The sequence below is a fragment of the Carcharodon carcharias genome, chromosome 8 (genome assembly GCF_017639515.1).
Source record: "Carcharodon carcharias isolate sCarCar2 chromosome 8, sCarCar2.pri, whole genome shotgun sequence".
In the NCBI taxonomy this organism is placed as follows: Eukaryota; Metazoa; Chordata; class Chondrichthyes; order Lamniformes; family Lamnidae; genus Carcharodon; species Carcharodon carcharias.
Window position 1 is genome coordinate 22,003,303 of NC_054474.1, and position 24,625 is coordinate 22,027,927.

The window sequence follows — 24,625 nt, forward strand, 5'->3', positions numbered from 1 at the left end:
ACATACACCGAATACATTTCCCTCTTTCTGCTAATCTGCCAAGTAAACTGATCTCTGGTCATTCCCAAGATCTTTGAGCTCCCACAACTAACTTCTTTGGTATGAGTGGCATTACGCCTGGCTAGAAAAAATGGGGTTTAACGGCTTAAATGCTGCGCTAACCTAAAGGAAATAGAACTGCAGCAGCCAATTTATCATTGAACTTTATCATTGAATCTTTTGGCATTCATTTATTTTAAATACAAATCGCTGGCAATCAAAATCCAACACAATATTCTCTATAAGGCAATAAAGTGCTTAATTTACATAGTTACCTGCATCATACAACTTCTGCTATTTTTCTGATTGCCTGTCTTTTTTAAACACTCTGCTGTTCATTTATCTTACTGAATGGCACTATGTACATTACAATTCAGAGGATTGCATGACCTTATTCTAATCCTGTTTGAGTAGTATTGTGTGTGTGTAATTTACAGAACCATTTGCACTATCCTGAGTTTGTTTATCGTAAAGCTCTTTGGAAGTTTTTTATGCTAAATTGTGCAATAGCCAATGGAAATCTGGACTTCACGGTTTGCATGGAGGTTACAGGCTGTCTAGAGTTTCATTGGGGATTGAAAGCTTCCCTCTGAAGTTCCCACAGAGACTATGAGGATGTCTGTAATTTCCATAAATATCACAGGCTGTCTTCTATAGTTCCCAGGGATAATGCAGGCAGTCTAACACATGTGAGTCTGTGGGCTGTCCTCTGTAATACCCATACACGGTGCAGGTTCTCAATGATTATTGTGGACCCTACGAACTCCAGCAGTTTAACTGAAGATACTCTTTGTGGAAAATTTGAAGACTACAGATGGCATTTTGCAGTAGCATTGGGATGCTTCTTGAGATTCTCAACTAATTGATCAAACTGTTCATGGTAAATGCAATTGTAATTGTTTTTTTGAGATATAGGTAGAAGTTGTAATCTGTAGCTAATGCATCAAGCTTTGGTACAATGGCTTATTCTGTATATTTAAAGCCATGATTTACTTACAAATAAAATCTTGAGATTAACTCCCACTTTTATTTGTGCATAATGCCAGTTTCCATTTTATAATTAAGAAATTCACATATGGCTATCATATTTCTTGCCTTATAGATAATTAAACAACCTTTCTCCTATTTAAGCTGACTAGGTTTTCTAATGATCATCATTGCTTTCAGACTCTACTTGGATGAATTGCATAACTAGGGTCATGGTCTACATGACTGCTGTTGATTGCAGGGCTTAATTGTAACATACTTAAAATAAACTCGGGTTTGTTTTTCTTAAATGGAAGGAAGAGTTTGTGTCAAGAAAGACTAATTTCACTAAGCAGCGCACAATGGTGCCATTTTGATAAAGTCAAGAACACTTTTACATAGCTGAAATTGTGAAGAAACAAAACAACAAATGCCCTTTAATAAAGTGTCTCAGAGCTAAGCTCTGTACTGCTTTCACTTCACAAACATGGTTTCATAAATGTACAGGATGGACCATATAAAACCAAGTTCAATTATCTTTTCATCCAAGTCGTCGTTTGCTCTACTGACGTTTCATTTGGACAATGGTAACATTGCAGTGACGCACCCTTTAAAAATGCAATGCAGCTTTACTTTTAAAAATCAGCTGATGTCCTGAATCAGCTCAGGGCCCAAATCCATTGAGACAACCAAAACCAAGCATGCTGAGGTAGATGCTTCCCACTTGTCTCAGAGGAGGACAATATCAAGGTTGTTGATCTTTTATTGTGAAATTCCTGTTCTTCCAATACTTTACTGTCACCTTAATGATAATTCTAATGACTCTGAATGAAGTGGTTTCCATGAAGTCTCTACAGTAGGTGACACATTTCCATTTTGCAGTTTCCAGATCAATTCGTCTTTCTCCTGACAAAGTCTCTCTTTGACCATAGCTTCTTTCTCCAAAGCCTGTTGCAGGACCTCGTGCTCTATGGATAATTGTCTGAAATAAAATGATATACAATAAGTTTAGCACTGGTGCATATTTTTAGATATGTGTTCCAAATAATTATTGGGCAGAATTTTTCTGTCGGTGAGCTAGGGGCAGGGCCCGTTTGACGACGCAAAAATGATGTGGGATGACATCGGGAGGAACCCCCGACATCATCCCGCCCCATGTAAATCTTCAGGAAGGCGGGGGACAGCGCAATCAGCGGTCTGCCCGCTGACCTATCAATGGCCAATTGAGGCCATTGACAGGGTAGTTAAATCAATTAAAGGCCCTGCCAGTCCAACCTTAAGGCTGGCGGGCAGGCCAGGAGTCCCAGCGGGCTTCTGAAAAACATGAAACCTCATCCACTGGCGGGATGAGGTTTCATGTCGGTTTTAAAAAACTTCAATAAAGTTTCTGTGAAATTTATTAACATGCCCCATCTCGTGTGACATTGTTACATGAGGGGGACATGTTAATAATTTTTTTATTTTTCTATTTTTAAACTTTCAAAAACTTTAAGCGCTCTCCCTGAGGCAGCACTTAGCCTCAGGGTGATGTTGCTCTTTCGCATGCATGCACAAAAGAGTGCACTCTGGCAGCTGGGGAATCATCCCCCCCCCCCGCCTATAGCACTTCCCATCTGGCGGCCTGCCCATTCAAAGGGTGGTGGGGCCTGTTTCGGCGGTGGCGATCGGCTGCCCACCCACCGTCGAGTTGGAGGGGCCCACCCACCCCTGCCCACCCACCCCTGCCCACCCACCGTTGAGTTGGTGGGGCCCGCCCACCCACCAAGAGCAAAATTCTGCCCAATGTGTCTGTATTTCTTTCCATCTGCAAATTAAATACCTTATTGTTCCTTTATTCTTTAGTTTCTCCTCTTTCCTCCTTACCTTCCCTGAATACAGTTCTATTAATAAACCAGTAGTTGTCCAGTACCTCAAATAACCATTCTTTATATTAGATCCTGGACACTGAGTATTGACAGGTTATCAATCGAGAAGGGAAGAAAAGAAGACGAAAGTTCCATCCTACCCTCATCTGATGTCCGCACATTCATGGGCTCAATTTAAACTCACTCAAAACCCATTCGCTTAAAATCAGGCCCAATATTTACTTTGTAACTAGAGTCAATGGAATGCAATTAAGAGAGGGGAATTCTTCTCTCTTGGGAACACATGCCCATCCTGCAACACTATCTGTGACCAGTTAATTCAAGCCTGTGACTGCCTTCCCAATAGCAGTGTCCTGCTTCCACCCACTCCTCCATTACCAGCAGAACCTCAGGCCCAGGTTCCCCATGTATGCTGAGCTTCCAGCAAAATTCCCACAAGTAAGAATGAGCCCTCTAGAATCTGATCAAGAAACCCTGGATGCTGCAGTACCCACAAGAAGTGATTAGATAATGGTGGCTAAAGACAATTCATAGAATTACATAGAAATCTAAAGCACAGAAATAGGCCATTTGGTGCAACAGATCCATGTTGGGTTTTAAGCTCCACACTCTTACCTTCAACTCAGTTTATCAACATATCCTTCTATCCCATTACACCTCATGTACACATCTAGCTTTCCCTTAAATGCATCTATTCGAATTGCTTCAACCTCTCCATGTGGTAGTGAGTTCCACATTCTGGCCACTCATTAAGTAGAGAAATTTCTCCTCAGCTTTTGTTGGATGTTTTTGTGATTATATTGGCCTAAATCTTCTCGTCTCTGGATCTTCAGAGGCCAGACGAATGACCCAAGATACACGTCAGGACCCCATGAAAGTCCTGATGTGTTGACCTCCATGGGAATATCCCGAGAAGTTTGAGCAACTGATGGGTAATTCCCTGCTGCCTGGGACCATCCAATAAAGTGTCCAACTCTGAGGGAGAGTTAGAGACTTTGGACAGTTCCATTATACTTACCTGGATTAGCTACCCAGGAAATGTTAGACTGATGGTATGGTTGCTAAATTTGCTGATGGCACAAAGATAGGTGGGAAAGTAAGTTGTGAAGAGGACATAAGGAGAGGGCAAAAGGATATAGATATCTAGGTGAGTGGGCAAAGATCTGGAAAGCAGAGTATAATGAAGGAAATGACCCCCCTGACAACCCCACCTGACAACCTGACTACCCCCTTCCCCCCAACCCCCTTACTAATCCCCTAACTGCCTGATTACCCCCTGCACACCCCTCCTGATGATCTGACAGCCCTGAACCCCTGACTACCCCTCTGACCAATTACATGCTCAACCCACCACCCTGGACCACCCCTCCTGACCTCCTGACTATCCCTCTGACATCTGACTACCCCCTAACCCAAGCACCCTATCCCCCCAACCATCCGACTACCCCTCTGGCAGGATGAATAAAAAAAGAGGCATATTATCTAAATGGTGTGAGATTGCAAAGTCCGAGATACAGAAGGATCTGGGTGTCCTAGTGTGTGAATTGCAAAACGTGAGTATGCTAATAGAATGTTTATTGCGAGGGGAATTGAATACAAAAGTAGGGAGATTATGCTTCAGTTATACAGGACGTTGGTAAGACCATATCTAGGCCGGGATTTTGTGACCCCATCGTGGGCGGGACCCGCCGTGAGTGAGGCAGCAGCCCAGCCAGAGATCCATTGACTTGGAGCCGGACCGGAAGATTCCAGTGGCGGGCCAGTGTGGAAAATCCCACCCATAAGAGTACTGTGTACAGTATTGGCTTCCTTATTTAAGGGAAGATGTAAATGCACTGGAAGCAGTTCAGAGAAGGTTTCCTAGACTAATACCTGGAATGGGTGGATTGTCTTATGGGGAAAGGTTGGCCTTGTATCCGCTGGAGTTTAGAAGAGCAATAGGCGACTTGATTGAAACATATAGGATCCTGAGGGAACTTGACAGGATGGGTGTGGAAAGGATATCTCCTCTTGTGGGAGAATCTAGAACTTGGGGTCATTGTCTCAAAATAAGGGGTCACCCATTTAGGAACATTTTTCTCCCAGGGTTGAGAGACTTTGGAATTCTCTTCCACAAAACGTGGTTGAAACAGAGTCCTTGACTATCTTTAAGGCAGAGATAGATTCTTGATAAGCTAGGGAGTGAAAGGTTATCGAGGGTAGGCAGCAATGTGAAGTTAAGGTCAAAATCAGATCAGCCATGATCTTATTGAATGGTGGAGCAGGCTGGAAGGGCAGACTGGCCTACTCCTGCTCCTAATTCGTATATTTGTTTCTCTGTACAGAAAAAGCTTACTCTAAGTCCTGGGTAACTCCACAACTGATGCCCCTCCCTCATCATTCACACCGATCCCCACTCTCCTGACCACTCCCTTGACCCCCTAACAATGCCTCCTGACAATCCAACTGCCCCCCGACCCCCTTATTAATCCCTTGACTGCCTGACTACCCCCTGAACACCCCTCCTGATGACACAACACCCCTGACCCCTAACCACCCCATGACCTCCCAATTACTGCCTGACCGATCTCCTCTGACCATCCCTCCTGACCTCTTGACTACCCCTCTGACACCCTGACTACCCCTTACCTAAGCATCTATCCCCCCAACCATCCGACTACCCCTCTAATGATAAAAACAAAAAAACTGCGGATGCTGGAAATCCAAAACAAAAACAGAATTACCTGGAAAAACTCAGCAGGTCTGGCAGCATCGGCGGAGAAGAAAAGAGTTGACATTTCGAGTCCTCATGACACTTCGACAGAACTACCTGGCTAACCCTGACCTGACTACCCCTCCTGACCTGGCCCGACAATCCCCCAACTCACATGCCAACTCACCCACCAGATGTTACCCACCTACCACCTTGTCCACCTACTACCTCACCAGCCTGCCACCCTATTGATTCACTCATTCATCCCTCACCAATTCACCGTTTACTAACATTCACCCATTCACTAACATTTAGACTTGGACCTTTAAACTTACCATATGGCAGCTAGTGATGTAATAATAGGTGTTTCTTGTCTCCCTGGCCACCTGTCCCCCCAGCGCCTGACTCTATGGAACTGTGATGGAGTTCTTCAAGGGAGGCCGTGCTCTGTATTTCTGGGAAAGCCGGGCTCAGAAGACCTGGCAGGAAATGTGGAGCTGTGTCAAGCCAGGAGATGTGCAAGCAGAGCGGCAATCTAATGATGATCGCCGCTCCTCAGAAGATCCAGGCCATTATGTTTATGATGTCGAGGTTTGGACTCTGGAAAAGTGGAAATATCTTCTCTATGTCTGTCAAAAAAAAATCCCTTCAAGGTTTTAAATGGCTCCAACTTTCAATCTTTTGTCAGGGGAAAAGAGCCCCAGCCTGTTCAAACATTCCTGACAGTTGTACCCTCTCAGTACTGGTATCATCCATCTAAATCTTTTATGCATTTGTTGTTTTGCACAATTCTAGCAAAATATTTCTGAATTTTTCTTTGTTCTTTCCTGGGATGTGGGCATTTAGCCAGCAATTGGTGCCTATCCCTAATTGCCCTAGACAGCTGTGGTGAGCTGTCTTCTTGAACCGCTGCAGTCCATGTGTTGTAGGAACACCCACAGTGCTGTTAGGGAGGGAGTTCCAGGTTCTAGCCCTGCAACAATGGAGGAACAGCGATATATTTTCAAGTCAGGATCGTGTGTGGCTTGAATGGGAACTTGCAGCTAGAGGTGTTCCCATGCATTTCGAGCCCTAGCTCTTCCCATGGCAAAGGTCAGGGGTTTGGAAGATGCTGTTGAGATATTTGGAGAATTGCTGAAGTGCATCTTGTACACATTGTAGCCACTCTGTGTCAGTGGAGGAGAAAGTGAATAGTTAAGATGTTGTGTGCGGTGCCGAGCTATTTGTCCTGCATGATGTTGAGCTTCTTGAGTGCTGCTGGAGCTGCACACATCCAGGGAAATGGAGAGTATTTCATCACACTCCTGACTTAAGCCTTGTAGATGATGGACATGCTTTGAGGAGTCAGGAGTTGAGTTACTCACTGCAGCATTTCTAGCCTCTGACCTGCTCATAGTATTATATGGCTGCTCTGGTCAATGGTAATCTCCAGGATGTTTATGGGGGGGATCCAGCAATAGTAACACCATTGAATGTCAGTGGTTAGATTCTCCCTTGTTGTATTGCTCGGCACTAGTGCAATGTGAATGTTACTTGCCTCTGGCGAGAGGACTCTGGGACAGACGGTCAGCAGCACCTAGAGGAGAGTGCGAGAAGAGAACCCTGGGACAGGCAATCAGCAACACCTAGAAGGGAATGCGAGAGGAGGGCCCTGGGACAGGTGATCAGCAGCACCTAGAGGAGAGTGCGAGAAGAGAACCCTGGGACAGGCAATCAGCAACACCTAGAAGGGAATGCGAGAGGAGGGCCCTGGGACAGGTGATCAGCAGCACCTAGCACCTAACATTACAGTAGAAACATAAATTCATAGGTTGGTGAGAAAATGCTTTTAGGGAGTCATCAAGTAACTGAGAATTGGGAAAACATTCTTTTTAAAAGAAGGAGCTACTTACATTTAAGTAAGAAATGCAAGCAATAGGGAAATAAAGTTGCATAACTAAACCATAGTAAAATAACGTTAATGCAAAGGAAGTAAATTGAAGCCATGGCAAGACAGCTCAGTCGTGTGGAATGCGTGATTTGTAATATGTTGGAAGTTGTGATGCTGCCAGTGCCTTAGGTGATCATGTGTGCAGGAAGTGTCACCAGCTGCAGAACCTTGAGCTCTGGGTTTCGTAGCTTGAACGGTGGCTGGAGTCACTGTGGTGTATCCATGAGGCTGGGGTCTACGTGGATAACACATTGAGAGGTGGTCACACTGCAGCTTAGAAGCCTGGAGCCTGGAGGCAGAAAGGGAATGGGTGACCTCCAGGCAGTCAAAGAAAATTAGACAGGTAGTGCAGGAGTCCCCTGGGATCCTGCTCACCAATTGGTTTTCCATTTTGGATACGGTGAGAGCATTCGTTCCTCAGAGGTGTACAGTCAGACCCAAGCTTGTGACACCACAAGCAGCTCTGCTGTACAGGAGGGAAGAAAGAAGAGGGGAAGAGCAGTAGTAATAGGGGATTTGTTAGTTAGGGGAACAGACAGGTGTTTCTGTGGCCTGGACATGACTCCAGGATGGTATGTTGCCTCCCTGGTGCCAGGGTCAAGGATGTCACAGATATGCAGGATATTATTCTGGGGGAATGTTATCAGCAGAGGCACTGGTTCACAATGGTACCAATGACTTAGGTAGGAAAGGGCCCTGAAAGCAGACTTTGATAAAGTGCCACTTCAAAGGTTATTGCAGAAAATAAAAGCTCATGGGATAGGGGGTAACATATTGGCATGGATAGGAAATTGGCTGGCTAACAGGAAGCAGAGAGTAGGCATACAGTAGGTTGGCAAGATGTAATGAGTGGTGTGCCACAGGGATCAGTGCTGGAACCTCAACTGTTTACAATTTATATAAATGACTTGGACGAAGAGATAGATGGAATGGTTGCCAAATTTGCTGATGACACAAAGAAAGGTAGGGAAATAAATTGTGACTAGGACATGAGGAGGCTACAAAAAGATATAGTTAGGTTAATTGAGTGGGCAAAGATCTGGCAAATGGAGTATAATGTCATAAAATGTGAAATTGTCCATTTTGGCAGGAAGAATAAAAGAGAGGCCTATTGTCTAAATGGTGAGGGATTGCAGAGCTCTGAGAAGCAGAGGGATCTGGATGTCTTAGTGCATGAATCACAAAAAAGGCTAGTATGCAGGTAGAGCAAGTAATTAGGAAATCTAATAGAACGTTGTCATTTATTGCGAGGGGAATTGAATACAAAATTGGGAGGTTTTGCTTCAGTGAAACAGAGGATTGTGAGACCATGCCTGGAGTACTGTGTACAGTATTGGTTACATTATTTAAGGAAGGATGTAAATGCGTTGGAAGCAGTTCAGAAAAGGTTTACCAGACTAATACTTGGAATGGGCAGGTTGTCTTATGAGGAAAGGTTGGATAGGCTAGGCTTGTATCCGTTGGAGTTTAGAAGATTAAGAGGCAACTTGATTGAAACATACAAAATCCTGAGGAGTGTTGACAGACTGGATGTGGAGAGGATGATTCCTGTTGTGAGAGAATCTAGGACTATTTAAAAATAAGCTGTTACCCATTTAAAAGGGAGATATGGAGAAATATTTTCTCTCAGAGGGTTGTGAGTCTTTGCAACTGTCTTCATGAACAGGCAGTGGAAGCAGAGTCTGAATATTTTTAAGGCAGAGATGGATAGATTCTTGGTAAGCAAGGGGGTGATAGGTTATCGGGGGTAGGTGGGATGCAGATTTGAGGTTACTATCAGACCATAATCTTAATAAATGGTGGAGCAGGCTCGAGGGGCCAAATGGCCAACTCTTGCTCCTTGTTTGCTCATACGTTCTTTTGACTTTAGGGAGCTAGAAAGACAATTGAAAAGCAGGACCTCTAAAGCAGTAACCTCAGGATTACTTCCAATCCCATTTGCAAGTGAGCATAGAAATAGGAAAATTGAGCGAATAAACACTTGGCTGGAAAGCTGGTGTGGGAGGGAGGGCATCAGATTTCTAAGGCATTGGGACTGGTTCTGGGAAAGTGGGACCTGTACAAGCTGGACGGTCTACACCTGAACAGGACTGGAAGACAAATATCCTCGCAGGGAGATTTGCTAGTGCTGTTGGGAGGTTTAAGCTAGACTGGCAAGGGGATGGGAACCTGAGGGCAAATTCAGAACAGGGAACGGAAGATGGGAAATTAGTGAGTGACTCTGAAAGACAGAAGCAGCACAGGAATTTGGCCGATGAGCTGAGGGCACATATAGACACATGGTAGTATGATATCATCGCGATAAAGGAAACTTAGCTTGAGGAGGGGCAAAAATGGCAGCTCAACATCCCTGGATATAGAGTTCTCAGGCAGGATAGGGAGGGGGATAAAAAACGCGGGGGTGTAGCATTATTGGTTAAAGAATCAATTACAGTTCTGAGGAGAGATGATATACTAAATGAAGCACCACATGAGGCCAAATGGGTTGAGCTCAGAAATAAAAAAGGGGCATCCACACTGCTAGAAGTGTACTATAGAACCCCAAATAGTGGTAGGGAGTTAGAAGACCAAATATGTAGGAAGATTTCTGAGTGGAAAAACAGTAATTGTTGAGGGTTTCAACTATCCTAATATCAATCGGGGTACGAACAATGTGAAGGGTACAGAGGGTGCAAAATTCTTGCATTCAAGGGAACTTTTTAGCCAGCATGTAACAAGCCCAATGAGAGGGGATGCAATTATAGATTTAGTTTTAGGAAATGAAGCTGGGCAAGTGAATGAAGTAGCAGTGGGGTCCATTTTGGAAATAGTGACCATAATATAGTTTGATTTAACATCATTATGGAAAAGGACAAGAATAGAACAGGAGTTAAAGTTCTAGTTTGGGGGAAGACAAATTTTACAAAGCTGAGAGGTGAGCTGGTGAGAGTGGACTGGATACAGCTATTAGAAGGAAAAACTGTGTCAAATCAGTGAGAGGCATTCAAAGGCAAGATTCTACGGGTACAGTGTAGACATGTCCCCACAAAGAAAAAGGTTGGTACTGCCAAATCTAGAGCTCCCTGGTTATCCAGAAGCATGCAGATCAAGATAAAATGGAAAAAGAAAACTTATGACAGTCACAAAAGACTTAATACTGAAGAAAGCAAGAGGAATATAGATAGTACAAGGGTGAAGTAAAAATGGAAATTAGGAAAGCAAAGAGAGGATACAAAAAATATTGGCAGGTAAAATCAAAGAAAATCCTAAGATGTTTCACCAGTAAATTAAGAGCAAGGGTAGGACCTATCTGGGATGTACATGGTCATTTGTGGGTTGATGCAGAAGGTATGGAAAGGGTTCTCAATGAGTACTTTGTCTCTGCCTTCAGTAAGGAACTGCAGTTCTGGTCACCACATTATAGGAAGGACATAATTGCTCTGGAGAGAGTGCAGAGGAGATTTACAAGAATGTTGTCAGAGCTTGAAAATTGCAGCTATAAGGAGAGACTGGACAGGCTAGGGTTGTTTTCCTTAGAACAGAGGAAGCTAAGGGGTGGCCTAATTGAGGTGTACAAAATTATGAGGGGCCTGGATAGGGTAGACAGAAAAGACTTGTTTCCCCTAGCTGATGGGGTCAATTAGCAGGGGGCATAGATTTAAGGTGATTGGTAGAAGGACTAGAAGGGACATGAGGAAAGACTTTTTCATTTAGAAGGTGATGGGCATGTGGAGTTCACTGCCTAAGCTGGTGCTTGAGGCTGAAACACTCAACTCCTTTAAAAGGTATCTGGATCTGCATCTGAAGTGCTGTAACTTCAATGCTATGGGCCAGGTGCTGGAAAGCAGAATTAAAATGAACAACTAATTTCTTTCTTCTCTTTTTGGCTGGCGCAGACACAATGGGCTGAATGGCCTCTTTCTGCACCATAATGTTTCTATGGTTTGACTCCAACCAGCAGAAAGTTTTCCCCCTGATTCCCATCAACTTAATTTGTACTAGGACTCCTTGATACCACAGTTGGTCAAATGCTGTTTTGATGTCAAGGGCAGTCACTCTTATCTTGCCTCTGGAATTCTGCTTGCCATGGAACTCAAACTGAGTATTGGTGAGCAGTTTATTGCTCGATAAGTGCCATTTGATAGCACTGTCAATGACACCTTTCATCACATTGCTAATGATTGACAGTAAACTGATGGGGCAGATTGGATTTTTCTTGCTTTTTTGGACAGGACATACCTGAGCAATGTTCAGGTGGTTGCCAGTGTTGTAGCTGCTTCCTAGTCACCAAACAGAATCAAATGTGATCCAAACATATTCTTTGCCATTGTAAATTTACTAATGTCCTGAGTAATGTCAACTGCATCAAGATATTTATTCCTGGGTATCATCTGAGAATTCACATGCCAACTACAACAGGTACATTATACCATTATTGGATGTATGGAAATACCTTGCATAGGCCTGTTGATTTGTCAGACGAACCTTCAAGTCCTCATTTTCTTGCTGAAGGAGTTTAGCTTTCTCCTCAAGTATGTTACTTATTTCAATCTGATGGCAATAAAATCTTTGTGTTAATAACAAACCAAACCATAACTGCAACAAAAATCACCCCTTATCTCAAACTAGTTATTTCTGTACTGCCAAACAAACAAATGTACCATATTCTTCATCCGTAACACTTCCCTATCCAACTGATGGATTCGTTCATTCTTCATCTCCACCACAAAATGTAAACTCTCCAGTTCCTGTTCCCAGAATAAGGTTGGTGGACGTGAGTCCTGCAGTTTAAAGTACAGAGTTCTAAAGAGTTAGGTCATCATTTTGCAGTTATAAGGAAACATATAGTAAAGTTTTACTTATTTTAATCTATTCTGAGAAAATTGTAAAGTAGAATTGTTCTTTTTATACATGTTTTTAGTAAAATCTAAAAGATCTTAACTGCTCCTATCTGCCTACACCTCCCTAAGCCTGTAGCACTGAGCCTCTGCTCATTTGACAGTCTGTATATGATTATAAGGGCAAATTCACCAAGACTATTGCTGACTTATCACCAAAACCATGCTTCCTTAGAGTGGGACTCCTAAGGGACATCATGAGATTGATAAATTTACTAATGCATTTGCAACAGTGATAGATACATAGATATATAGGAATTGCTAGTTTGAAAAGGAGCAAAATCCATCTGGTTCATCTTCTATCAGACTGATAGTCACATAGTACAATGATAATGTAGTCATTGACTAACCACGGCAATCAGACTCTTATCAATTAGTCCACAACAGACGCAGACATGAAGCAAGGAAACCCTGCAGTGTGACATATTTTTGGACTATAGATACATGTTTCTCCCAAGCATGCTACATTTAGCACATGTCATGCTAGAAGGACAAGGGCAGCAGTTAGGTGGGAACACCACCACCTAGAAGTTCCCCTTCAAGTCACTCACCATCCTGACTTGGAAATATTTCGCAATTCCTTCACTGTAGCTGGGTCAAAATTCTGGAACTCCCCTCCTAATAGCACTGTAGGTGTACCTACACCACATGGACTGGAGCGGTTCATGAAGGCAGCTCATCACCAGAGAGAAACAGAGTTAACGTTTCGAGTCCATATGGCTCTTTTTCAGCTCTGAAGAAGAGTCATACAGACTCATAATGCTAACCCTGTTCTTTGCTCCACAAATGCTGCCAGACCTGCTGAGCTTTTCCAGCATTTTTTGTTTTTACCTCTAGTTCTACAGTTCTGGACAAAGGGAAATAAACTGTCATGGTCAACATTCGTCCCTTTAGAATTCTAAAAACAGTGGTCAAACTTCTATTTTCCATTGAGAACATGCTAAAGAAGAATTCTCAAAGTGTGGCAGACATACAATTAAAATAAACAGATATGCCAGCCAAAATTACTACACAAAGGAAGATAATTTATTGTTAAGTGTTTGTGCAAGAAGTTTGCTGATCAGAAATTTTACCCTGTGATGTGTGACTAGATCTTGTCAGATTTGTTGAATTCATATGGCTAAAGCTCTAAATACCTGATTGTCTTTGCTGAGATCTCTTCTTAATATTGCATCCTCGATTTTCTTTGTCTTCTTTTGAAATGAGTTGATTTGGGCAGTAAGCTCTTGTATTCTTTCCTTTATTGGAACACCAATAGTGAACTGGATCAGAATTATGTCGTTATTGAGACCAAATAATCAGCATATGAATATTTAAGATGTTCAGGTTAGAATGAATGGGATACTTTGGGCTGAATTGTCCCAAGTTTGCTGTAGCGGATGGGTAAAGCAGCATTTTACCTGCTGGCCATGATGGCGGGTTTTCACGCCGTTTCATCCCAAACCCGTCACATTGTTTATGCATTCCCAGGATACACGCCATCTCCATGGTGGGTGGGCTCTGATTCGTCTACCACGCAGTCACCTCGCCCCTTCACCACGCCAGGCACCATATTTAAAGTGCAGCCACACTCAGTGCTTCCAGCCCAGGACTGCAGCAAACAAGACATGGCCCTGAAAGGCAAGAAGACTGCAGCCCTTGAGCGTCCTTTGGCTGCCATGGACTCCCGCTGTGATGTCCTCTACCCCTCCTCTGGCTGCAGGAGCGACAGCTACATTACCACTATGGCTTGATAGGCGATGGCAGTGGTGATCAGTGCCAATGTTGCACAGAAGAGGTTTGCCATCCAATGCAGATAGAGGATGAATGAACAGATCCATGCAGCCAGGGTACGGCAACAATCTCGTCATTCTAAACTCACACTCAAGCCCTTCACACATCCACTGGCATCTTACTCACTGCCAGCTTAAGGGACATCACTACCCATTCTCAAAGCATGGCCTCACCTCCTCTGGAGACTGCCTCCTCAGCCCTCACCATCTAAGCCCACGCACAGATCAACATGTGCCCCCACACGCACCGTGAGTTACCCTCCTTCCCCAATAGCCCTCGTCCTGCAGCCTCTTCCCCTGCCTGAGGCCCCTTCTCCCCCTTCCCAAAGCCAGCCCTAGCCCTGCAGCCATTGAAAAGCCACCCCCATTTGGCTGATCTGGTAGGTAGGGTCCTGCCCTAAGCCCCCCCTAAAAGTGATATGGTGCTGTCTGTGAAGCCTGGCGCTGATGACTACAAGTGCTGCCTGAAGCAAAGGAGGCAAACAAGCCTTGAAGTCCCAAGAGAAGTGCAGCCCACCAAGTGTATGTCGCTTCCGTGCTGTTGTGAAACATGTCAACGTGTTTTCCCGCTGATGCGGACAAATGATCCAGCTGAGGTGGGGTGGGGGGATGATTCCGCTGGGCTGGCCTAATAATGATATGCTGGTGTATTACAATGAATTCCTGACGTCCAATGGAGAGAATGCAGCCTGCCATCGGTGGGCTGAGCAGACAATCGCTAACTGGTTTCACGCCGTCGTGAAACCGATCGCCCCATATTGTCCACTTATGCCATTGAACCCGCCCGACGCTGGTGGGCATGGAGAATCCCAGCCTTTGTGTATTCTTTTCTGATTTGAAATAAATCAGAAATATTTCCCGATTTGACTGCTTGCTTTTTCTCTACCAATGGGGAACCAAATTGAGACACCCACCACTATCTCTCCCAACAATACAGCAAATTCCCACAGCGATTAAGTGAGCCATACAAATTAGGGAGGTTCCTGCTTTGATCCCCTTTTGTTCCGAATTAGGCGATTTCTTCTGGTCAGTGGTACGGATATTACAATTGGGCTTAATGTTCTTATATTGAGGAGGGGACATCATCCAGGGTTTTCACATCTGATCATTCCCTTCAATCCCTGTCAATAATGTGTAGGCACACATACGTAGTGAGTGTGGACAGGATCTTGATTTTTGATTCCTGCATAAACGCATTAACTTCCAGCACTCACTCTCTAAACTCACGAGTAAAGAATGGGAAATTGGACAAGGAGCATGAGGGCATCCTGGACTCATGGATTGATAATCTAGCAAGAAGTCAACTTCTCCAGGAGAGGAGGGCAGAGCAGAAGAATGGTGAGAAAATAGATACATTTTAAAAAACTAACCTGAAGGCATGTGTTAGTTTTCGTAAAGGATTCGGTCAATGATTTCTGCTCCTGTTTATGTAGTTTGATGAGCCCTAGTAAAAGCAAGGATAGTTGTTCAGATTATAGGACTGCAGCATTGCAAATAAAATATTGAATTTTAACCATAATGATTCAATCTATTAAATTATTGCCTAATAAAAAGATAACATTTTTGATCAAGCTCTGAATCAAACAATTTGTAGACAGGACTACAAGTTGCAATGCCGAGTTTATGGTTCAATCTCCGCTCAAACAGGGGAATGCCAACTAGCTCCCCCTTCTCTTCTGTATGGTTTAAAATTGAACCCGCATGTCCCAGACCTAGCAGGTCAGTGTTGAGCTCACTTTATTCTCCAATTTCCAAAGGAGGATGAAGAACTTTGTCTCATTTAGGTGCGATAGGTTTAGATTCAGAGCTGGCAGGTTAAAACTGAGGACAAAACTAAATCCCATTACAGGGAAGTGACATTCATCCCTTCCATGTGGGATAAATTGTCATCCAGGTTCACGAGTGAGATGCAAGAGAAGAATCCGTCCTTTTGAATCTTATTCATATTACCCCGCAGCAGGTTTAGTTAAACACTATGTCCCCATCTTTAAATTACCACAAGTGTTTAATATCACACCAACCTCTTGCTGAGAAGGCAAATCAGTAACTCCATCAGATACTAGGGGACAGTAATCAAGGTGTTGCTAAGGTGTTCTAATTGATCAGAAGGGACTGTCTATAACATTGGAATTTTCATCTGTTGTGTTCAGCTCTGCATTCAGGTTTCAAATGACCCTTAGGTGCTTATCCACACTTATTTGGTAAAGAAACAAGCCACCAAGTTGTAAAACTGGCTTAACAGAAACTGCCCTATTTTCACTTCTGTTATTGGGCTGTTCCTATAACAAGTGGCCAAGATCACAAAGTTTACAGTTCCCAAAAAACAGTATAAGATCACAGAAGCTTGTCGTTGTCAGTAGATGCAAATTGGGAACATATTTCCTTATGGGGGATCCTGATGTTTTTATGTGGGATGCGGAGGGTAATAGTCGAGATAGGGTTGGGGTGTCAGTACATTTTTTGGCCTCAATGCTCTATTAGTGATCACCTTTTAGAAAATGGAAAATAATCACCAAAATAGTATGGCTTTTTCTGAAGTATTAGAATCAGTAATCATAAAGTTAAGTACCACTTTTGGGTCCATTAAAATGAAGTCCAATACACCATAGTCTCTAGGCTTGAACTGCTTCTGTTATGAAGATAGACTTGGAAAGCAAATTCAATTTATGTTAAAGGGAACGCTAACAGGGAAGATTAATGGTAGTTCAATCACAAAGAGGGTTGATAATGTTGAGAGGTATATTCCTTTACTTTAACTCTAGAAACATGAAAGAGTGGCAAAATATTTAAAAGCGATGCAGGGATAAGAAGGGATTCCTTTATACCTCAGCCATGGAAGGGGACTGGTGTGACAGGATCCACATGGCAAGGAATCTGGGTGAAAGACGATGGGTGAAGGACTGCCAGTGAGTACAACTGGTGCAGGCAATCAAAGCAGTAAATATAGATGTGCCAACTTAGCCCAGGGCAATAAGCTTCCTCAAAAAAACCTGTGACCTGTTTCAGGTAAGTGTAGGGTAAACTCATATTGTGAACCAACAGATTACTATTGCTATGGAAACTGTTGCCAAAGCAGCTTTTATTGGTCAGGATTACATAAATAGGCTTTTCGCTTTCCAAAGCTAGTAGTCAGATCGCTTTTCAGTTTATTCCGCAAGCAGCGTGCATTTTGTTTTTTTTAAACAGGCATTAGGTATATTTTTCTTGTCTTTTGTGTTTGTCTTTGTTTCAATTATCTGTGATCAAAAGTGCAAATACTTACCTTCGATTGCAAAGTTATTCTTTTTGATTACTTAGAAACCAACTAAGAGTATCATCCGTATGCAGAATAAACCTCACCTTGTCCTCATTCAGAGGAGCATGAATGCACTTTTGATAGAATCATTACCTGCTACTGCAGCCTCACATTCCTCCCTGAGGACCTTGACATATTCAGAATGACTGGTTTTCAGTTCCTCTATTCTGGAGTCTGACTGCGCTGCTTCTTTCTAAAGAATTTACAAAACAATTTGTTAATCATTAACTTTTAAATAAATACTGCCCCGTTGCCAAGGTACAAATAGGACATAATTGCTATCCAAATGACCGGTTGACAGATCAGAACTTGGATGTCTCAAGTGAGACGAGTTTTGGACACCTGTTGTTTAAATCCTTGAACAATGGGAGACAACATGAAATGGTAATTGCTTTCTCCAAGAATTTTAGCATTGGTGAAACCCTGCGATTAAAGGATTTATACCTAAAGCATTTTTTGATGGATCTGTGCACTTCTAGAATTTATTATTTCAAGCTCCTGCTATGGAGTTTTTAAAAAATTTTAAAAATTCATGTGGTGCGGGCATTGCTGTTAAATTCAGCATTTGTTGCCCATCCTTAATTGCCCTTGAGAGGGTGGTGATGAATGAAGTTTAGCCCAACAAATCAGTAAAGCTCAACATTTGGGGCAGAATTTTACATCCCACGGGCAGGCGCATGCCTGACCTGAACGGGCGTAAAATTGCCCGAGAAGGTGCCAGGTGAGCATCCTGATGTCATCCCACGCTCGGGCGATATTTCGCTTGGCGGGCACATGCAAAAGTCGGAAGCGCCCCCACCGACAACGAAGAGTGCAATTAGGCCCATCAACACCGCAATTGTCTCTGATTTTCTGTGGTCCGTCCAACCTTACTGTTAATGGATGGACAAATCGGCCAGGCGGACTTTGCATTTTTCACCAAACCTCATCCAAGAGCGAGATGAGGTTTCCGTTATTAAATAAAATAAAAATAATAAAGACAAAAATCTGTGGACAGCACTTTTAGCATCTCTATGTTCAGGTGCTTGATTGTGATGCTTGGGCATTTTTTTCCTGATTTTCAAAACTTTACTTCATGGTTTTCAGGTCTGCAGCTCCCTGAGGCAACTCTCTGCCTTCAGGGAGCTTTGTCTCAGTGCTCGCCCGCACCTGTGGAAACATCATCACCCACCCCTCCTCCCACTCCTACTCCCACCCTGGCAGCGCTGGGCTTTTCAGTGGTGTTTCATGCTGGCTGGCCACTAATCGGCCAGCCCAGGTGTGAAATCGCAGTCGAGGGCCAATCACGGTCAGCAGTCCATTTCCTGATCACTCCCAGGTCCAGCCGCCGAGCTGAAAATTCAGCCCTGGAGCTGCACTGAGAATTCATATATAGAACACATGGATTCATGATAAATATTAATGTAATCATGACCATGGCCCATTACTTTTCCTTGGTCCTCCTCAACTTCATTTTAGCCTTTGGCATGGTCAACTAGATTATCCTCCTCCAATGCCTTTCTTCCATTGTTCAGGTAACTGTGTTATTGGCTTCTCTTTCTTCCTCCCTGAGCCAGTGGCATTTCTATCTCCAAGTCCCTACTGGATCTGAACCTTTGATCTGATTTACTGCAATGTTAAACAGAGAACCTGTCTGCCTTCTCAGTTGGATATAAAAGATCCCATGGGATTATTTTGAAGAATCAGAGATTGCACTGGTGTCCTGGCCAACTTTCACCTCTAAGGTTATCCTCAGGTTGTGAAAGGCGCTATATAAATGCAAGTTTTATTCTTGCCTGGTGGCACAGCTTTCACATGCATCCTGTCAACACCCAGTTCTACCCCTAAACCTCCTCCCTCTCTGACTCTGTGTTGTCAAATCACTTGCCTGACATCCAGTTTTGGATAAGCCATTATTTCCTCCAGCTAAACATTTGGGAAGACTGAGTACAAGAAGTCAGCAAGCTCAGTTTGCATGGCACCAAAATTCCTGCTCATGACAAAACAACGAACAATAGTTTATATTTATATAGTGCTCTTAACGTAATAAAATCTCCCAAGGTGCTTCACAGGAGCATTATAAACAAAGTGTGATATTGGCCACAAAAGGAGACATTAGGTCAGCATGGTCAAAATCTTGGTCAAAGAGGAAGATTTAAGGAATGTCTTAAAGGAGGAAAATGAGATAGAGAGACAGGGGTGTGTAGGGAGGATATCCCAGAGCTTGGGGCTTAGGCAACTGAAGACACTACCACCAATGATGGAACAATTAAAATTGGGGACGCACAAAAGGCCAGAATTAGAGGAGCACAGATACATTAATTAAAATTTACCTTTTAGAAGTTATACAGTTGGGCAGAAGCTACAAACTTGCATGTGCCCCATAAGCGATTTGCATGTCATCTATAATCTACTGGTAAAATAAACTGAAACTATTCACCAGTGTTTGGCTTTTATTTATAACTCAAACCTTTTGCAGTTCCTGTTTCAGTCTTTGGATGTCCTCTGCATGTATCTGCTGAAGTTGTTTTTTCTCTGCGCTATGAGTTGAACATAGATCTTCCCTAAGTCGTTCAAGCTCCCTCTTGTGCTCCTCTTTGATCCCTTGAAGCTCTTTTGCGTGCCTTCCAAGAAGGACAGCTTCTGTCTTCTGCAGCTGATCAGAAACATTTCCAGGTATATCTGAAGAGGGAGAAAAATATAAAACCAGCTGATTATTGAATGTTAAAGCTACTGGAGAAGAGATTTTAATGGATGACAAATCATGGGCTGTGTGTGTGTCTTTTCACAATATGCACTCCAAGCATAAAATTTCCCCTTGCATCTCAAGTGACAACAGTAAGATTGCAGACCTTTCTGTTAGACGGGAGAAGATGGAAAATTAATCAGTAATAATAATCAATTGCTAAATATTCAGCACAGTTTCCCAGGTACTACAGGCAGAGCTAAATGGTTGAGGATATTTGGATTATGTGAACACTACATTGTTATCTGAGAAACTTAATGCCAGTCATTTCCTTCTTTCTGTGGGATTAGGGAGGTGTCATTTTAACCAATTATTTATGAAGAAACTGACAGGGTCGGACGCAGAGCTGGTTTTACACCTCCTCTGTTTCTAATCTCCATTGAAGTTCATGGGGTCAAGGGGAGGGATGGGGCTTAAAGCTGGCATTCCATCTAAACAAGCTGGGCTAAAATTACCCTCGATCTCAGTTACTGTTGAGCAGAAATGACTCCTATTTTGATCAGGCTTTCTAAAGCATTTTCATTAGGCTACATTCTCTGCTCAGCATGAAATGGCTGATGCTCTTCCTAGGACTGGAGCATAGAATCATGAGTGCAAATAAGGAATTTGAGTCTCCACACCACATGATGCTTCTGTACTGAATTGGCTGTGTTAAATGCAGCAGAGTTTTACTGTAAGGTCAGGGGAGATTCCTATATCTTGTGTACTTTTGCCTTTACTAGAAGAACTGTTCATTACTTGTAGGGCAGAAATTTCTGCTTTCTGGGTGGGCAGGCCTGATCCAATCTCTGGCGGGCGTGAAGCCGATCCCTGCCGGAGAAGTGGGCCCCGCCGCCATTTTACATGGGCGAGCCAATTAAGGCCCACCCAGCGTGAGGTCCGGCGGGAAGCGCTATGTGCTTCCTGTGCAGGCAGGGGAGGATTCCCTAAAAGCGAGAGTGTGCTCTTTCGTGCATGCGCACAAAAGAACGCACATCTCCCTGAGGCTAAGTGCAGCCTCTGGGAGATCGCTGACACTTTTAAAAATAGAAAAAAAAAGAAAAAAAAATTCCTTAACATGTGATAATGTCACATGAGATGGGACACGTTCATAATTTACACTGAAGCTTTATTAAGCTTTTTAAATCCCTACATGAAACCTCATCCCGCAGGTGGATGAGGTTTCTTGTTTTTTCTAGTTCCCGCCGGGGCTCCTGGTCTGCCCGACAACCTTAAGGTTAGATGGGCAGGTCCTTTAATTGTTTTAATGATCCTGTCAATGGCCTCAATTGGTCATTGACAGGTCAGCGGGCCTGCAGCTGATTTTGCTGTGTCCCCGCCTTCCTGAAAATTTAAATGGCGTACGGTGACGTCGGGGGTTCCGCCCAACTTCATCCCGCGTCATTTTAGGCGTTGGCGAGTGGGCCCCGCCCCCCGCTCGCCATCGGCAAAATTCAGCCCATGGTCTTGATGTGGTTTAACACCATTTCAATTAGATTGTTAACACCATTCAGCATTAAACTGTGTCATTCTAGCCTGTCCTTTCCAAACATGTCAATAACCTAAATGGAGAACAGAAGTTCAGATAAAAGCAAAATACCGGGGTGCTGGAAATCTTAAAACAAAAACAGGAAATTCTGGAAAACCTCAACAGGTCTAATAGCATCTGTGGGGAGAAAAACAGAGTTAACGTTTCAAGTCCATATGACTCTCTTCTTCAGAGCTAAAGAGAAGTAAAAATGTGATGTAATATATACTGTGTAGGTGGGGTGGAGCAGGTGAAGTTCAGATGTTGATTGATGATAAACTGGATCTGCTAGCAACTGAGGAATAAGCTCTAAGTATGTTGATAGGTGCGTTTTGTAATAATTAAAAACAGCACCAATTATGTGCCAATATGTCAAGGATTGATCGTTACACATGGACTTAAACATTTCCACTAAACAACATGCTCACAATCAATATTAAGATTACAAAGGATGCTTTGCTGCAGAAAACGCATGTGGGGTGTGCTCAATGCTCCAGATGTCTCCATTCTTCAGCTCCCAAACTATGGCTATAATTTTAACCCATTCATATTGGTCCTTGCTGTACTGCTCCACAAAGAACTGCATTATGAAAACGGTTTCCCCACTTTTGTTAGCAGTCCCTATCTAATTGGCCCTAGGCCTGCTAAATGTGTTTGGATTACCCAGGCACAAAAAGAGAACTGAGTCTCCAGTTGTTGTGATAAAGCTGGTCTAAATGTAAACATGTGTCAGCTGGCCCAGAAAGCAGGCTGCACACGACCTCTGTACACATTTTCAGAATTTTGGCATTGTTTCAATTTTAGTGTTTTTCAATACGGTGCAAGTAGTCTGAAAATATAGAATATAGTGTAGAATAGAAGTAATTTGTGTAAGATGGATATATTGGCTATTTCTCAAGGGACGAATCTTGTACAAGGCAATGGGGACTCGGCTGCCGGCTCTCCAGTCAATGGCCAAAACCCCCGTGTCACCTCTTTTCAGGAAGGTTTGCTGCATCTTCTGCCACTCAGGCACTTGACAGGCCAGCTGCAGGCGTTGCCCAGGGATGAAGGACCTGGAGGCATAGAAGACTCACCCACCAAGAGCTGTTGGCCAATCAGAGGCAGGTAGCTCTTCGATAGCTGCACTACCTGGGAGCCCTTTGCTGCTGCTGGTACTACACTCGCCCAAGGTCTCAGATCAAAGAGGGACCCAGGCACAGGCGAGTGATGGGATTTAGCAGGGTGGGGTGGGTGGGGTGGGGGGTGGTCACGGGCAGGGTGACTGTTCTGTAATTTGGCCTTTCATCCTATGCCCCCCGGGGGAGGGTGTTTTGTCCTGGATTCCTGTTGTCTCAGCAGGCACTTTGTTTTTTGCTCATGTGTCGGACGAGGTAGGTTCCCACCTTGTGCTTGGCAATGCCACGCGGGTGTCCTGGGGGGTGGGGGTCAATCTGGCTGGTGTCTGCATCAGAACACAGGCAGGGGGGGTGCCTCTCAGTGGGCCCCCGCTTCCTGATACTGGATCCCTCGAGCAGACATTGAGTGCCTTTGAACAAAATCACAGAATTTTAACAGTACAGAAGGAGGCCATTCAGCCCACTGTGTCTGCACTGGCTCTCCAAATGAGTATCATGACCTAGTGCCATTGCCCTGCCTTTCCCCCGTACCCCTGCATATTGTTTCTATTCAAATAATCATTTAATGCCCTCCTGAATGTCTCGATTGAACTTGCTTCCACCACACTTCCAGGCAACACATTCCAGACCCAAACCACTCGTCGAGTGAAAATGTTTCTCCTCACATCACACTTGCTTCTTTTGCAAACCATTTTAAAACTGTGCCCTCTCGTTCTTGCTTCTTTTATGAGTGGGAACAGTTTCTCCCTATCTACTCTGTCCAGCCCCCTCATGATTTTGAACATCTCTATCAAATCTCCTCTCAGCCTTTTTCTCTCCAAGGAGAACAGTCCCAAGCCCCTCTCCAATCTATCCTCTTGGCTGAAGTTTCTCATATCTGGAACCATTCTTGTGAATGAAGAACGACCACCGCACCCCTATCCACCACCCGCACCCCCACACACCACCAACCCCACACCGCAACCACCACCCCCCGACCCCTGAAGGAGCCTACAAGAAAACTTGATAGGTTTTGCTTGTCCTGCATCCCATATGGTGAACCCCTCCCCCCAGTCTGGGTTAATATGAGCGGAGGCAGGATGAGGATCTCAAGTGGCCAATGCCCACTTAAGGGCTTCAGTTGGAAGCAGGGCAAGAAGGCCATCCTCGCACCTTCCCATACAGGCTTAATCACGGTCAGGAAGGCAGTGGGTCCCGAACTGCCACCCTCCCATCAATTAAATGCCCCCGCCATCAAAGTCACCATGGGGGAGGGCATTGAATACTGCCCTAACTCTGACAGCTGTAGAGTTGGAGAGGCTAGAACAGAAAGCTGAGGAAGTGAAGGCAAACTTTTAGGAGTGAAGGATCAAGGAGCAGAAGAACGATAATAAGAAAATAGGAAGAAGCTTCAGCACTAGAAAATTGTGAAAGGCAAAATGAGTCAATACAGCCATGAAATAGGAACTTGAAGCAGCACTTAAGCCGAAAAGTGAACTCTTACTCAGAAAATGAGTAAATTCTCTGGTGCAAGAGTATCAGGGGCAATAAAGGAACTATATGTTACAAGCACAGTCATTAAAACTTTAGCTATTTGATACTTTGCTTGAACAGACTATGCTAAAAAAGAGTTTGACTTACAGTGCTTTTATTTTATTGACTGACCTTTTTTTGGAATTTCGGGATTTCAACCAACTAGATTACCAGGTCATGCAATTAATACAGAGCTATAGATTTTTTTCTTAAATGCTTGCCTTATATAATAGGGTAAGCATTCACATGGTTCAAATAAGAACCTTAGTTGAGTCAAGGGATGGCCTGTGGTTCAGTGGTAGTGTCCCTACCTCTAGGCCAGAAGTT

The 24,625-nt window shown here is 43.7% G+C and overlaps 1 protein-coding gene across 1 annotated transcript in view; it reads right to left on the reverse strand.

Annotated features, from left to right (window-relative positions):
• Positions 1-215: 215 nt before the first annotated feature.
• LOC121281079 (coiled-coil domain-containing protein 69-like) overlaps positions 216-24,625 on the reverse strand; it is a 53,230-nt gene continuing 28,820 nt past the window's right edge. Inside the window, exons 3-9 of the mRNA XM_041193718.1 lie at positions 19,886-20,097; positions 17,530-17,629; positions 15,512-15,585; positions 13,506-13,607; positions 12,133-12,252; positions 11,925-12,022; positions 216-1,987 (exon numbers count right to left, since the gene is read on the reverse strand). Coding sequence (XP_041049652.1) covers positions 1,804-1,987; positions 11,925-12,022; positions 12,133-12,252; positions 13,506-13,607; positions 15,512-15,585; positions 17,530-17,629; positions 19,886-20,097 — 890 coding nt within the window. The 3' untranslated portion in view covers positions 216-1,803. The remainder of the gene's footprint in view (positions 1,988-11,924; positions 12,023-12,132; positions 12,253-13,505; positions 13,608-15,511; positions 15,586-17,529; positions 17,630-19,885; positions 20,098-24,625) is intronic.